Consider the following 14,711-nt stretch of genomic DNA (forward strand, 5'->3'; position numbering starts at 1 on the left):
CTAAGAGAGGGAGGTCTGGGAGTCACCATGCAACAACTCCCCCAAATCGCCCACACCCACACCCACACAAGCCCACCAGATGGTAACATGGAATAGTGGAAAGATCATTGTCTCTGAACTTGGATGACGTAGCTTCTTTATCTCTGATTCTTAAACAAATCACCTTAGTCTTCAGATCCTTCAGATGGAAAATAACAATTGAACTAGATGACTCAGTCCAGATACCTTAAGAGGGTCTGCAGCTTCCTTCTCCTTCTTTCTCTGGGATCTTCTGACTAGTCTAAGGAGTCCTTCCTTCTCCCTCCTCCTTGATGCTATGGCCCATGGTCTCCTAACCCTATGGCTCTTGCCTTCATCTCAGACTACTCAAAGAAGAGTGGAGGGGGAAAGCTGGTGGGTGAGGGGAAGGGAAGGAAAGAGAAGAACTGAGCAAGAGGTTTCTGGGACTTCTCAGATAGGAGGCTGCTATGTCATTACCCCAAGGGAATTGGAGAGTTACATTTTGCCAGAGTTGATCTTTGGCCCTCAGTCTCTGTCCCAGTTGGGAAGTCAGTCTCCTCCTTCTTTCCCGTTAGTTGGAGACAAGAACTGAGACAGAAGCCAGATATATCTAGAAATCTCCCCTCTTTCCCCTTTCCACCAGGGAGGAGTCGGGAGTTTCCTTTGCAGGGGGGCTGACTCACAGCTGCCCTACATCTCTCTCTTCTGGGATTGTGGCAGAATCAACATTAACATGGGGGAGAAGGGAAGGAAAAAAGGGAGGGCCTGGAAGAAATGAGATCACTGTAGCTGGGAGGCCTGTACTCCAGAGCCACCTGTTTTTTTGAGGAACATTTAAACCTCCATCAGGAAGTCAGTTTGTTGTGAGGCAAATGGGGTTTGAGGCTGTAAATTCTCTACTTGGTTTATGCTGCTAATTTTCTATGACCTTGAACAACTTAACCATTCTGGACGAGTTTCCTCATTTGTATAATAAAAGCATTGACAACTCAGTTTGCAAAGTCCCTTCCAAAGCATTACATGATTCCATTCACTTATGAACATATTCAATCCTTTGTGCTTTACTCTGAGTCTGAAAGCACCAGCAATTCCAGGAGTGAAATTTGACATGATTTAGTGAGCTGGCTTTGACTTTTGGGGAAAACCAATGCCCAAGGCACACAGGTGATGGTACACAAAGGCTTCTGTGTATGGTGGTTTTCCAGGTTTTCCACCTCCTTGGTTGAACTCCCCCCACCTTTCCCTCTGGCTGTTTCAAGTCAAGCCAGCAAATATTAATTAAGTGCCCACTATGTGCCAAACACTGTGCTAAGTGCCTTTGATACATATATATATATATATATAAAATCACCATTATATATTTTATAGATATTATATATATGTATTTATTATATATGTTATATATGATATATATATATCTAACCTTTGATATATATGTGTATCACTACACACACACACACACACACACACACATACATACATACATACTTACACAAAAGGCAGAACATAGCCCCTGTCCCCAAGGAACTCACAATCTAATGGGGAAAACAACATACAAACAACTATGACCAGATGACCTCTATACAGAATGAATCAGGGATAATGAATGAACAGAGAGAAGGCACTAGAATTAAGGGGGATTCCCAAGGGTCTCCACAGAAGGGGATTAGCTGGGCCTTGATGGAAGCCAGATGGAGATGAGGAAGGTGAGCTTTCCAGGGACAACTAGTGAAAATGCTGGAAGCAGAGAGATGGAAGGTCCTGTGTGAGGATCAGACAGGAGACCATCACTGGATGGCAGAGTCTGAGACTGGGAAAGTTGGAAGGGGCTAGATTATGAAAGACTACTAAACTTTTCATCTTGGTGGCAATAGGGAGGTCTCCTTCTCCTCGCTCCCTTTTCTTTTTGCTGAGCACCTTCTCCCCCCTTTGCTGAACCTCTGCCCCCTTGATTCATGATCTCTTTTTCAGACCCTCCCTTGCCTCCTGACTCAGTGGATTTTTTTTTGGGGGGGGGAGGGTTCTACCTACTACACCTGGCTAACTCATTGTTGGTATCATTAGATTGCTTGAGGATGAGAGAAACTTGTACTAAACTCTATGGATTTCCAGCCTTACTTTAAATCATTCTCCTTTCTATAACATTGTTGTTGGTTGTTTTTTCCCCTCCAAGCCTTATAGCTTTTTCCTTGCAACACACTTGTGAGGGAGGTTGTGCAACAGTTCTCAATTTATAGATGACAAAACTAAGGCTAAAAGGCATGCTTTTGGTCACACTACTAGTAAAGGCTTTCCGTTATTTTCTCTACATACCTTTTATGGCTGGGAGAGGAAAAGGGGGAAGCAAGAGAGTGAAGGCTAGGATGTTGATGCTAATGCTTACTTTTCTAACTTACCTGCTCATCCTCCTCTGCAGAGCTCCTCACCCTCCTCCTCTACAACCTCCTTACATCAGCTCACATCCAATTTAAAATTCAAAATTCTAAAATTCTAAACCCTAAATTTATCTGAGCACAGTGTGTGTACGTACATGGGCTGAGACTGAGGGTAGGGATGTGAGGTTGCTGTTCTTTAGGAGATCGATCAAGTCCCCTTAACCTTAAATTCTAGCGTTTGGGTAACAGGGGCAATGACATATAAAGACTGACTCTTTTCAGATTTGGAATGGCTCTTTTAAAACTTGTAAAAGGAGTGAACGATCATAGCCCGTCGTCTCTATTAACTGCACATTGCAGCCTATGGTTTTATCAAGTGAGTGAACCAGGTTGAAGTAATTCAGGTGATCAAGAGTCTCTTGAGCAGGAATTTCTAAATCCTGCTCCTTACTCCAGAACACCAGCCCCCAAAGCTCCTAGTAAATGGTAGATGAGTATTACTTCCACACCCATGTGGCCCAGAGAGGCAGAATTCAAAACATATCTGGAGAATATAGTCTTTTTTGTTTCAGCTTCACCTCCATGACTGGGGAGGAGATACCAGAACTGAAGGAGGCAGCAGACCTGAAGTCCAAGCTGCAGACTGTAAGTGCAACTGGGCTGTGGGGTGAATGAGGGCAAATCCTTGGAATGATTTGGGGAAGGCCACTTATCCATACTTTCACTTCTGAGTGGACATCTCTGATGAGCAAGAGAACTACACAAACCTTTTCTTTTCTGCTCCCTAGATTAATGAGATCCTTTCCAGATGTTCTCAAAATATTGTGGAGACTCAAACTAGTCTAACTAGCCTGTCCTCTGAGCTGGTGAAGAACTGGGATCAGGTACATGAAGACAGAAGGTCTGTGGGATTTTCCTTTTTTGAAGGTTGGGTTGGGAGGAGTCACAATTCACAGAACTGTAGTAGAAAGGGACCTTAGACACCGTCTAATCCAACCCCCTCATTTTAAGAAAGAGGAAACTGAGACACAGAGAAACTAAGTCATTTGCCTAAAGTCACACAGGGAAAACATGAAAATGTGCAAGGCCAGGTTTTGATCCAGGTTCTCTGACCCAAGCTCAACTTCAAATCTTGAAGTACTCAGGGGTTTTATAAAGGGAATTTGACAAATCCTGCTCTTCATCCTGCCTCCAGGAGGCTCCCCCAGAATTTGTTAAGATAACAATCTTATCCTTTGTGTGAAGATTTATTTGATAGATAGATGGAGCTATAAACAAATCGAGAATTTATTTAATTACATACTACATATCAGGCACTGTGTTGAGCAGCAAAGATACAAAAACAGCCAAGATAATCTCTGCCCCCTAGGAGTTTACATTCTTTTTAAAATTTTTAATATTTTGGTTTTTTCCCATACATGTAAGGAAATTTAAAAGTTCATTTCTTAAAAGTTTTGGTTTCCAAATTATTTTCCTTGTTCTTCTCTTCCCCCTTCCTACACTGAGAAAGAAACAATTATATATATATATATATGTATATTTATGATGTATGTATATATACATATCTGTGTATATATATACACATATATACATATGCATACGTGTGTGTGTGTGTGTGTGTGTGTGTGTGTAGTTACATTCTGGTGGGAGAAGATCCCACAAAGGGGACCTGACAAAAGATGAGGAGACAAATTAAGAAAGCCCTGCTACTCCCTTTCCTCCGCCAATTCCCACCACTCCTGGTATCTCATATGCCTCAGTGCCTGAATGTTTCCTCTTTGAGTTTGGTGATCTTAAAGGCCTCATGCTCTTTTTAGAGTATGTGACATTTGGAGGAGGCAAAGAAGAGGTAATCCTTGTTCGGTCTCCTCTGTATGATAACTGGTACAGTTATACCTTTGCCAGGGAGAGTGGGAAGGAAGAGACAGCAGATATCAGGAAAGGCTCATATGGGGACAGCTCATGGCAACATCTCCCTCTTGACTACGTATTTTGGAAAAGCTATGGTGGGGAGGGTTTCCTCTGACCCCTAAGACAGACAATCTCCTTTCCATGCTACTGATTCTCTCTAATGTTTGACTTGCCCATTGGGGCCTTTCTCTTGATCTGCAGCACCCATCGCATTCAATGCTGCCTGGACAAGATGAATGTCATCTACAAACAATTCAAGAAAGCCAGGATGAGACCAGGTGAGCAGCTGAGGAACGGGACAAGTGACATTCTGAGCTCCCTGCAATCATTTAGTTAGTGGGGCTCTTCCATGCCCAGTACATTAAAAGGTTACAGAGAAGCATTAGAAGCTTTTGTTTTCATAGAGTTCACAATCTAGTTAGGAGGGGATCAAGGACGGAGGTGGTACAACCTACTGTGATCTTGTTGTTTAGTACAAAATGGCTGATGTGATTCCGAAAAGCTGAGTGTAAGGGAATAGAGAGATCAGCAAGGGCTGAAGATCAGTGAAAGCTTTGTGGAAGAGTTGACCTCGAAAGACAGATGAAGGAATAGATAGAAGAAGAGCAATTAGAGAGAAATGGCAATATGGGCAAGGGCCAGCAAGATGGGAAGTAATGTGTTCAGAGAATGCTGAAGGACTTATATATGAGCCAATTATCATTACAAGTAGGTTAGTCTGGCCAGCTAGAAGGAAGATAAGACTGGGGTGCAGCAAAAAAAGTGCTAAAGGTGGTTTAGTCCTTATATCTGCATCGTGGGAGTGGAAAGGGCAGTGTGGTAGAATGGAGAGAACACTAGATTTGGCTTTGTTTTCAAACTGGAGTATGGTGCTAGCCCTGGTTCATACACACATGATTTTGGCTAGCTCACTTAGCCATTAATAAAATGAAGGAATTGAAAAAGTTGGTTAGCTCTCTAAGATCCCTTTCAACTCTGGCATTCTGTGAAGAGGCATGTGTATTTAAATTTGACTCTCCCAGAAGTTCATCCTATGTACTCACTTAGCTAAAATCCCTTCGGATACTTGAGCCAGACCTCTCCAGAGCACCTTTCTTGGATATTGGTGAAGTATTGTTTTGTAGAATTCTGATTTTCAGAATCAAAATTATTGAATCTCAAAGCTGAAAATGGTCTTAGAGGTTAACTAATACAATCCCCACCTAAAACGAGAAGGTCATTGACTTTATTTTCAACAAGTGATCATCCAGTCTGGGCTTGAATAGCTGAAGTGAGAAGGAATTTACCACCTGATGTGGAGCCTATCCCACTTTGAAATAGATCTTATTGTTATGAAATCTAAGCCCAAGGCTTTTTTACTATGTAGGATCATAGATTTAAAGATAGAAAGGACTTTTCAAAATCATCTAGGCCATCTTCCTTATTTTAAAATTAAGGAAATTGAGGCTAGGGAAGTTACTAGCCTGAGATCATAAAGGTAGCGAGTGACAGAGTCAGGATTTGAACCCAGTGCCCTCTAGTTGTTACATATATTTGCACCTGGAGTCAGAAAAACTGAGTTTAAATCCTGTCATCAACACTGTCTGGGTGAGCCTGGGCAAGTCACTGAAATTCTCTGGCCCTCAGTTTCCTCATCTGTAAAATAAAAGGGTAATGTTTGGCATGTAGTAGGTGCTTAATGATTGCTTGTTTCCTTCCCCTTCTCTTAGCTCTGAATCTAATCCCTGTGACTCCAAATTTAGCCCTCTTTCATTTTGTGCATATTGGAGATTATCCTGAGGGCGTGGGACACTGGACAGGGAAGTGGGAGGTTGGGGAGAGACCAAAAGGGAGGTGCTGGGGAAGTTCCAAAGACAGCACTATCCACTGCTGAGTCCAGTTAACCTGGCGTTATATTCTCCTAGAAGACCAGTAGAGGGCAACATTTCCTAGGAGAATGATCGGGATGACCTTCCTAGGGATTGCAGAGAAATTCTGGACGAACTATTAGTAAAGAGTCAAGAAAAATAAATAACAAGCTCTTTGAGACAAGGGGAAATTTCAGTTTATGTTTTGCTACCCCTGGAGTCTGTCACAGTGCCATTGTAGATGCTTACTACATGCTTGTTGATACATGAATTAATTATTCAGCTGTTTCAGACTGAAATGATTATTATGGTACCTATGCTATTTTATTAAACTCCTGAGTTCCTATTAAATAAACACGCTTTGCCTTAGCCCCAGGGCTCACTGGACAGTTACTTTGATGGAAACTGACTCTGATTCCCCCTTTTGCTCTTGTTTGTTTAGGGTTGGGATACAACGAGGAACAGATCCACAAGCTGGATAAGTGAGTAATGTGATTATGTGTGCACCAGGAGTCTGGGAGAAGTGCCAAGAGCCCAATATTAGGGATGTACACATGCCCCATTCTCTCCACTTCCTTGCTTGACTACTGACACCCCCTCGAGGTGATATGGGACCTCAATGTCAGTCTTTCTAATCCTGGAAGGACTGATCTATGTAATGGTACATTGTCTAGGGCTAAGCAAAGTGCCTGGGAAACTGCTAGCCACTCTGGTATAACATGGGACTTTTTAATGGTAATAATAATGGCAGACATTTATATGGCACTTAGCAAAACACTAAGCACTTTGTATACATGATTTCATTTGACCCACATAATAACCCTTTGAAGTATGGAGTCCAATTGGAATTATCACCTTTTTGCAGATGAGTAAACTGAGGCTGAGAGATGAACTAACATTCTTACCAACTCAGAAGTTTAGAGCTGGTGGATAAGCTCATTTAGTCAGAGTCCTATATTTTATAGATGAGAGAGAGAGCCAAAGCAGGGAAGTGATTTATTCAAGGTCACACAACCAATTAATGGCCGACCCAAGTCTCCTTTACTCCCAGTCCAATGTTCTTTTGGCTGGAATTCTTGTCCTAGTGCTGGTTGTGGGTGATAGTTTTTATTGCCTGAAGTCTGGCACACCTACACAAAGCCTTGACTGCCTCCCATGGCCAGTGGTTGGATGATACCTTCATCAGGAGGAAGGTCCAGAGATTCAGTTTGCTTAAAGTCACGGAGCTAGAGAGCTCAATCTCCAATTCGCTATTCCTGTTCCTCCTCCTTGCCCTTTGCAGTCTTTCCTTCCATAAAATCCTGCTCTGGTCCACTCACTTCTTCTAGGAAACCTTCTGGCATAGTAGGATTGAAATTTGTAGTCAGGAGACCTGGTTTTAACACTAACTAGTTGTGTGACCATGGACTATTTAACCTTTCTGAGTGAGACTCAGTCTCCCCATCTGTAAAATGGGGATAGTAATACTTATCTTACCCACTTTTCATGAACATCATGAGGAAATTGCTTTTATTCTTATTCAGTCATATCAAATTTTTATGACCCCATTTGAGTTTTCTTGGCAAAGATAATGGAATGGTTTGCATTTCCTTTTCCAGCTCATTTTACAGATGAGGAAACTGAGGCAAAGAGGGTGAAGTGATTTGCCCAAGGTCACACAGCTAGTAAGTGTCTGAGGCTGAACCTGAACTTGGGAAGATAAATCTTCTTGATTCCAGGCCCTTATCTCTATCCACAGGGCCACCTAGTTGCCCCCCAGGAAATTATTTAGAAATTCTTTTGTTGTTTTTTGGTGCCATTGTATGAAAGTAGATGTGTGGGCTTAACTCACCTTCTCCATTTGGACTTTCAGCCTTTTTTTTTTCTTCCTCTTGAATGCAGTACCCATTTAGAGACAAAGATTTAGATAAATGTGCTTTGACAGTTCTATTTATTATGTTACTATCATTATTTTCACCATCATCGCTATAATATGATGTACCTAGTGATTCTGGGATTTAGGGAAGAGACTGGCTTTCTTTTTGGTGATAACTTCTAAATTATTTTCCATGTTTTGTTTTTTTAGGGTGAACTTTGGACATTTAGCTAAAAGACTCCTTCTGGTTTTCCAAGAGGATTGTGTGCAGAAGTATCAGGCAGCTCTTCTCATCCACAGCAAGAGGATGAGGTAATGGGCAAGCCCAGGGTTCTTTCCTCTCTCCTGAAGCATCCCTTCCTTATCATAATGCTCCAACATCTGGAATAAATCATTCTAAGTCACCAGATAACATCCTATGTTCACCACTCTTTCCCCTTCCTCCACTGCCCACAATTAAACCTTCATTAAGGATTTTTTTTTCAGGGAGTGGAAATCTCCCACTCAAGCCAGGGCTCAGAATCCTTTAGACACAAGGATTAATGGCCTCCTGATAAAGGGGGTACAAAGGGAGTCAGAGAATGAGGTGTGGTTTTCCTAGCTCTCTTAACCCTAAAGAGGCTTTGGATATCTGTCCAATATCTTTACACTCCGACCTCCCTTCTCTTTTTCTTTGACCAGGAATGATTTCAGACTCAGCTGAGCACAGTGGGAGATGGTCCCATTAAAGAATCAACACAAATCAATAGGATATGGAGCTGGCAGGGACCTCAAAGACCATCTAGTAAAACTCGCATTTTACAGATGAGAAAACAGGGATCCAGAGAGATTAAAGTGTTTTACACAAGGTTACACAAGTAGTTAGTTGGAATGAAAAGTAAACATGATCTGGAGGAGAGAGACCCTGGGCTGGGAGGCAGAACTTCTCACTCCTGCCTTGTTGGGCAATCCTGGGGAAATCCAACAACTCATCAATCCTTTGTTAAGCCTGGATACAGCACCAACCTTGGATTGGAAGCTTCCTCTTCATGAGTTCAAATCTAGCCTCAGATACTTACTAGCTGTGTGACCTTAGGCAAGTCACTTAATCCTATTTGTCTCAGTTTCCTCATCTGTAAAATGAACAGGAGAAGGAAATGGCCACCATTCAAATATCTTTGCCAGAAAACCTTAAAAGGGGTCAGAGAGAGTCAGATAGGATTGAACAGCAAGAACAACAATAACACACTTGGGATACAAAGTATACAAACTAGTATCTGTTCTTAAGCAAACATTTACATTATGGTAACTTTTCTAGAATTTGGTCTCTACCATAACAATCACTTTCAAAACCCTTCCCTCATTCCCGGAATTCCTCCTATGCGTATCAACCAATAAAAAAGCATTAATTAAGCATCTCTGTGTTCCAGGCAGCATGCTGGTCACTGCGAGCAGAAAAAACTTATATCTTAAAGAGGAGATGATATATATAAAATATATATCACACATATAAAATATCACAAAATATATATACACATATAAAATAATTGGAGGGGGACACAAAATAAGGACCAGAGAAAAAAATGAATTAAACTCCTCTTGAGTGCAATTTGCATTCTTATAAGGGAGACTATACACATAAAGAAACACATATACATATGTAGACACATGTGCAGTAGATGCACACACTCATACATATAGGAATGGATGCAAAACAGACACACATATATACACATGCATGTAGGCACACACCTATATGCAATAGAGATACATTACTTTTCATATAAACACACATATATGTACAATATATCTATAATAGTATATATACCTAATGTATATGTGTGTATATATACATATATATGTGTGTGTGTGTGTATATATATATATATATATATATACACATACACATAATAATGAGGGGGCACAAATCAGAAAAGAGCTATAGATCTGCTCAAGTCTTGCTTGGTGGGAAAAGTAAGGTCAAAGCTTTGGACATTTTGGAAGGAGGAAAATCTGCTTAAATAGTAGATGTACTCTGCTCTCAAACATTTCACACACACACACACACACACACACACACACACCCCGAGTCCCCATCCCAGATTTGTCTGAACTGAGGTTTACAGCCTAGTCTCTGAATTCATCATTCACGTTGTGGTTCTCCCTGCTAAAGGGAAAGCTCACGAGACAAATAGGATCCCTTTCCTTCGACATCTCTGTCATAATGGGATTTCTACCATATGATGATTATGAGACCAGAGTCTAATATCAGTCAGAATTCATCATCATTATCACACTGGGGTCTGTGTGAGTGGAGTGCACATCTGGAGGGGCAAAGGCACTGAAGAATGCAAATGGCTAATTAAAGGAAGCCAGTCCCCCAGGGAGCCCCGTATGGAGTTACTGGGACAGATGTGGAATGATCAGCCCCTTCTCCCCTGGGCATCCTTTTGCCCATGAAGCAGTGCAAAGTGGAAAGGATGGCTGAACTAGAAAGCATTCAACCCATAACTAAATCTTATTTGATCCCTCTTCTGTAGGACAGTGCATGAGACAAGGAAACATCTCTACCTTGTCAGCAGCTCAGTAGCCACTTGTCAGAAAGAAGCACAAGAAGCCCAGGGGCAACTCAGCAAGGTGAGGTGCCCTTCAATTTACACTTGCTGGGCAGTGACTCTTGGGGTCATTGGGTCCATCTTTCTGCCTTGGGGTAGAACTGCCCTTCACTCAGACCAGACAGGTTTAGTTTAGGAAGGACATTCTCCCAACCTAAGCCAGGGAAGGGATGCTGCTGCACATGTCTTCTGAGTGGTACCTGAGCTGGGGGTGGGGAGGAATGACTTCCTGGGGCTGCTTTTGTAATGCTGTGACATCCCTGGGTGGGACTGTGTGGGACCAGTGCCATGTCACTCTCTCAAACAAATGCCTTGTGGCTTCACTTATCCAGGTGGATCTTACCTCAGATGAGTAATCTCCATTCTTTCGTTATGTATAAGGAAGGGGATACAAGGCCTTCCACCCCTCCCTGACTGCTTGGTTTTGGGTGTGCTCACATCGATGAGACCAAAATAAGGACAACTGTGATGAGCCATCTGAGATCCAGAAAAATCACATATTACTTCACTGCCCAACAGAGGTGGTTAGATTGCTGGCCTTAGAGACAGGAAGACCCCAATTTAATTCAGACTTTAATTATAGTGGGATTCTGGTCAAGTCAATTCATCTCCATCTGCCTCAGTTTCCTCAGGCACCTACCTTCCAGAGCTGTTATGAAAGAAATCAAATGAAATAATATTTATAAAGCATTTAGCACAGTGCTTGGCCCACAATCGGTGCTTAATTAACTCTTGTTTCCTTCCTTCCTTCATTCCAGCAGACACTGGTATATATCCCCAAACATTCCTACACATACTCTAGTTGATTGAGAGGCTGGTGATTTTCTTGACCTGGATGATATCAAATATCCTCGCTTTGCTTTCCCCACAGATTGTATATGTTGCAGCAAGAGGCATATAGGTTAGGGAGAAGGAAGGACTTTTCAAAATCTGATGACTAAACACTGGTGAAGGCAGTTACCCACTCACAGTACCTCCTTCCCTTGAAGCTTTTAAAATAGGGTGGATGCTCAATCTTTTCAGGCATGACACTGGACAAGACGACCTTTTGAAGTTGCTTACGGCAATAGGCAGCTGAGCTATAGAGATTACTTGGTAAGGTAGGGGACCCAAGCAAATATTTTTTTTCCTTTCAGGTACTGGATCGGTTATCTCGTCGGCTTTGGCAGGGCAGAATGAAAGCTGCTCAGAGTTCTTCTCCTCCTTTTGCTGCTTATTCCAGACCAGCACCAAAGGACCTGGTTCTTCAGTAAGTTTGGGAGGGGGCCAATTTATGGCTCAGTAGGTCTGGAATCAGGAGGATCTGAATTCAAATCTAGCTTTAGATATTTCCTAATGGTGTGATCCTAGCCACCCTAATCGCCTCTTCCCCCCCCCCCCCAAAAAAAAAAAAGATTTGGAAGGTAGAGCAAGGGAGTGAAGGGAATAGGACATTGTCCTACCTTAGGTCAAGTCTGGATATAGGAAATCTCTCAAAAGCTGACAGCCTTGGACTTGAAGTAGATCTGAGTTCAGATCCCGTTCTAGACATTTGCCATCTATGTGACCCTGGACGCCAACTGAACTTCATTTTCCTTGCCTATAAAATTAGGGGGTTGGACCTAATGATCTTAGATTCAGATCTAACTCTATAATCCTATGATCTAAATCCCATGATCCTTTGGGAACAGTTCTGGAAGGAGCTTTATGAAAAATGGAGCAATATCATAGAGAGATAGATCCTTCCAACTTGTCTTCCTGATTGTGGAGTTAGTTGGTATCAGTCCTGGAATGAATGTTAAATCTGTCTTGTTGGTTCCTCAAACAGCATTCAAGAACTCCGAGAGGAAATGAAGTTACTAGCCTTTGATCTCCAATACAATAATCAGATCATTGAGAGGTAAGATCATAAAGATAAACGACCTTTCTTTTGGATTGAGTGGCCATTCCTACCCGGTCTGGAAAACAAATACATCTCAGAATTCCCCAGCAGTCAGGTATCAGTTTGGGCCATTTTCAGGTTATCTTGGTAAGTCTGATGAATTATTGACCTTCCTATTTAAACTTTAAAATCTGGGAAACTAACCTAGAGTCACATCAGAACAGTGAGGGTGATTTGCAGCACTTGAATTCCAACTAACCTCAGCCATTGCTAGGTGTATAATCTTGGTCAAGTCACTTAATTTTTTTTTTTTTTTTTTTTTTACTAATTTCCTAAATTGTAAATGAGGGTATTAATAGCACCTTTCTCCTAGGATTGTTTTGAGAATCATCTGAGATAATATTTGTAAAGAGTTGATTTAGCACAGTGCCTGGAACATAGTAGTTGCTATATAAATGCTAGCTATTATTATTATTATTATTATACTTGAATTTTTAGAATATGTATCAGATCTTGCCTCAGTCTTTCTTCAGACTGTCATGACCCATCCAATTCCCATTAAATTATGGACAAAGTCTGTTTTTGCTCTTGGGGGAGACCGTCTGCTGGTCTGTGAATCAGTGGTGTGAGGTTGTCACTTTATAATGTCCTCTGTATTAGGAGTCAGCATAGTGTTAGTGGCTAGAGCACTTTGCTTAGGGTCAGGAAGTCCTGGATTCAAATTCTCCCTCTGATGTGAAAGTCATTAACTTGGAATTCTCCCTTGTCTCGTCTGCTTCTTAGCATCCCTTCAAGACTCAGCTCAAACTTCCCCTTCTTCAGGAGGCCTTTCCCAATTTTCTCCCCTCCCCTCTGAGATTACTTTCCATTTTACACTGTCTTTGTTATATGTATATAGTCCTTTGCCTGTGGTCTCCTTCAGAGAACTCCTTGAGATCAGGGACTGTCCTTTGCCTTGCCCTGCATACAGTACAACTTAATAAATGCTTGTTCACTGATTGGCTGATCAGACCTTGCCCCTCCTCTCTCCCTATTCCCCTAAACTTTGGAGGAGCAGAAATATTTTGTCTTCTATACAAGAAAATCTAAAATATGCCTTTTGTTTACAGGTTAAGTACAGACCCCCCCACCCCTGGGTCTTTGAGAGCTGAGAGTGATGTGGTGGAATCCTGAACTTAAGAAACTGAGTTCGTCAACACCATAGGGAACTGGACACAGGGCAAGGCTGGGCTCCATATTTGACCTCATCCTATTTCCCTTCAGGCCGTCAGGGGTCAGAATTGCCTCTCACTATTCTTTCCCATGGGTTCAATTACACTAAGGACCTACAACACCAGAGATCTGTGAAACACGCTGGATTTCCATGTACTGAGAAGGTCCTGCTTAAGGCTGACCTCTGTGTTATAAAAGTTTGGTCCATGTATATCCCTGCCTTGTGCCCTTCAGCTCATATAGGGATTGGGAAGATAAGATGGAGACACCCCTTCCTGGCCCCTTCAGATTCAGAGGTTTGCTACCCTAGGAAGCTGGGAAGAAACCGCTAGAGATTTTCTGTGGATGCTGACCTAAGATGCTGCCTTCCTTCCTCTGAACGTATCTGATGAGAGGCAATACATCATTCTGTTCTGTCCCATTTCTCCTTAAACCTGATGTGTTCGGGTGGAAAGTTTCCTGGCTATTCTTTGGCCTAAGTCCAGATCGGTAGAGTCAGACTGTAAGAGGAAATGTAATCATTCCTCTAGAGTGAGGACTGAATACCTGGGCTGTTCCATATACTTCTTTCTGAGATGCTTCAGAAGGGCCTGGACAAACCAACCAACCAAGATCGCCCTGCCAGCTAGCAGGAACCCACATATTCCGAGTTTGAAAGTAATGGAGAAGTGGACCTGAAGGCCGTCGGGAAAAGGACCTCAACCCCACTGAATAAAAACATGGCTAACTTTTCTGTTTCTTTGTGTTTGGTGCCTAATTGCAAGACCTTGGTTTGCTGGAGATGGATGGAGAGTCTCCAATAAATCAAAGGGAAGGTGGGGAGAGGGGAATGATAGCAGATCTGGAAGCAATGAAAAATGAGAGTGGAGCCCCTACAAATAATATTTAGTAAATTTATTTATTTTTTAACATACATTGCTTTATGAATCATGTTAGGAGAGAAAAATCAGAGCAAAAGGGAAAAACCAGGGGAGAGATTAAAAAAAAACACTGAAAAAAGAAGTGAATATAGCATGTATTGATTCAGCCTCCTTAGTTCTTTTTCTGGATGTAGAC

At 42.0% G+C, this 14,711-nt stretch overlaps 1 protein-coding gene across 9 annotated transcripts in view; it reads left to right on the top strand.

Annotated features, from left to right (window-relative positions):
• The window catches only part of IKBKE (inhibitor of nuclear factor kappa B kinase subunit epsilon), a 31,067-nt gene extending 16,680 nt beyond the window's left edge, over positions 1-14,387 (top strand). For 8 of the 9 annotated variants that reach the window (XM_012547840.3, XM_023501900.2, XM_023501901.2 and 5 more), the window contains 9 exons: positions 2,948-3,020; positions 3,164-3,276; positions 4,488-4,564; positions 6,576-6,615; positions 8,199-8,300; positions 10,508-10,604; positions 11,719-11,831; positions 12,390-12,461; positions 13,553-14,387. In XM_012547840.3, the coding sequence (XP_012403294.1) occupies positions 2,948-3,020; positions 3,164-3,276; positions 4,488-4,564; positions 6,576-6,615; positions 8,199-8,300; positions 10,508-10,604; positions 11,719-11,831; positions 12,390-12,461; positions 13,553-13,616 (751 nt within the window). In that variant the 3' untranslated portion in view covers positions 13,617-14,387. Of the gene's footprint in view, positions 1-2,947; positions 3,021-3,163; positions 3,277-4,487; positions 4,565-6,575; positions 6,616-8,198; positions 8,301-10,507; positions 10,605-11,718; positions 11,832-12,389; positions 12,462-13,552 lie in introns of those variants that run through there. The other variant, XM_012547842.3, reaches the window with a different exon arrangement.
• The last annotated feature ends 324 nt before the right edge of the window (positions 14,388-14,711 follow it).

The sequence above is a fragment of the Sarcophilus harrisii genome, chromosome 4, assembly GCF_902635505.1.
Source record: "Sarcophilus harrisii chromosome 4, mSarHar1.11, whole genome shotgun sequence".
In the NCBI taxonomy this organism is placed as follows: Eukaryota; Metazoa; Chordata; class Mammalia; order Dasyuromorphia; family Dasyuridae; genus Sarcophilus; species Sarcophilus harrisii.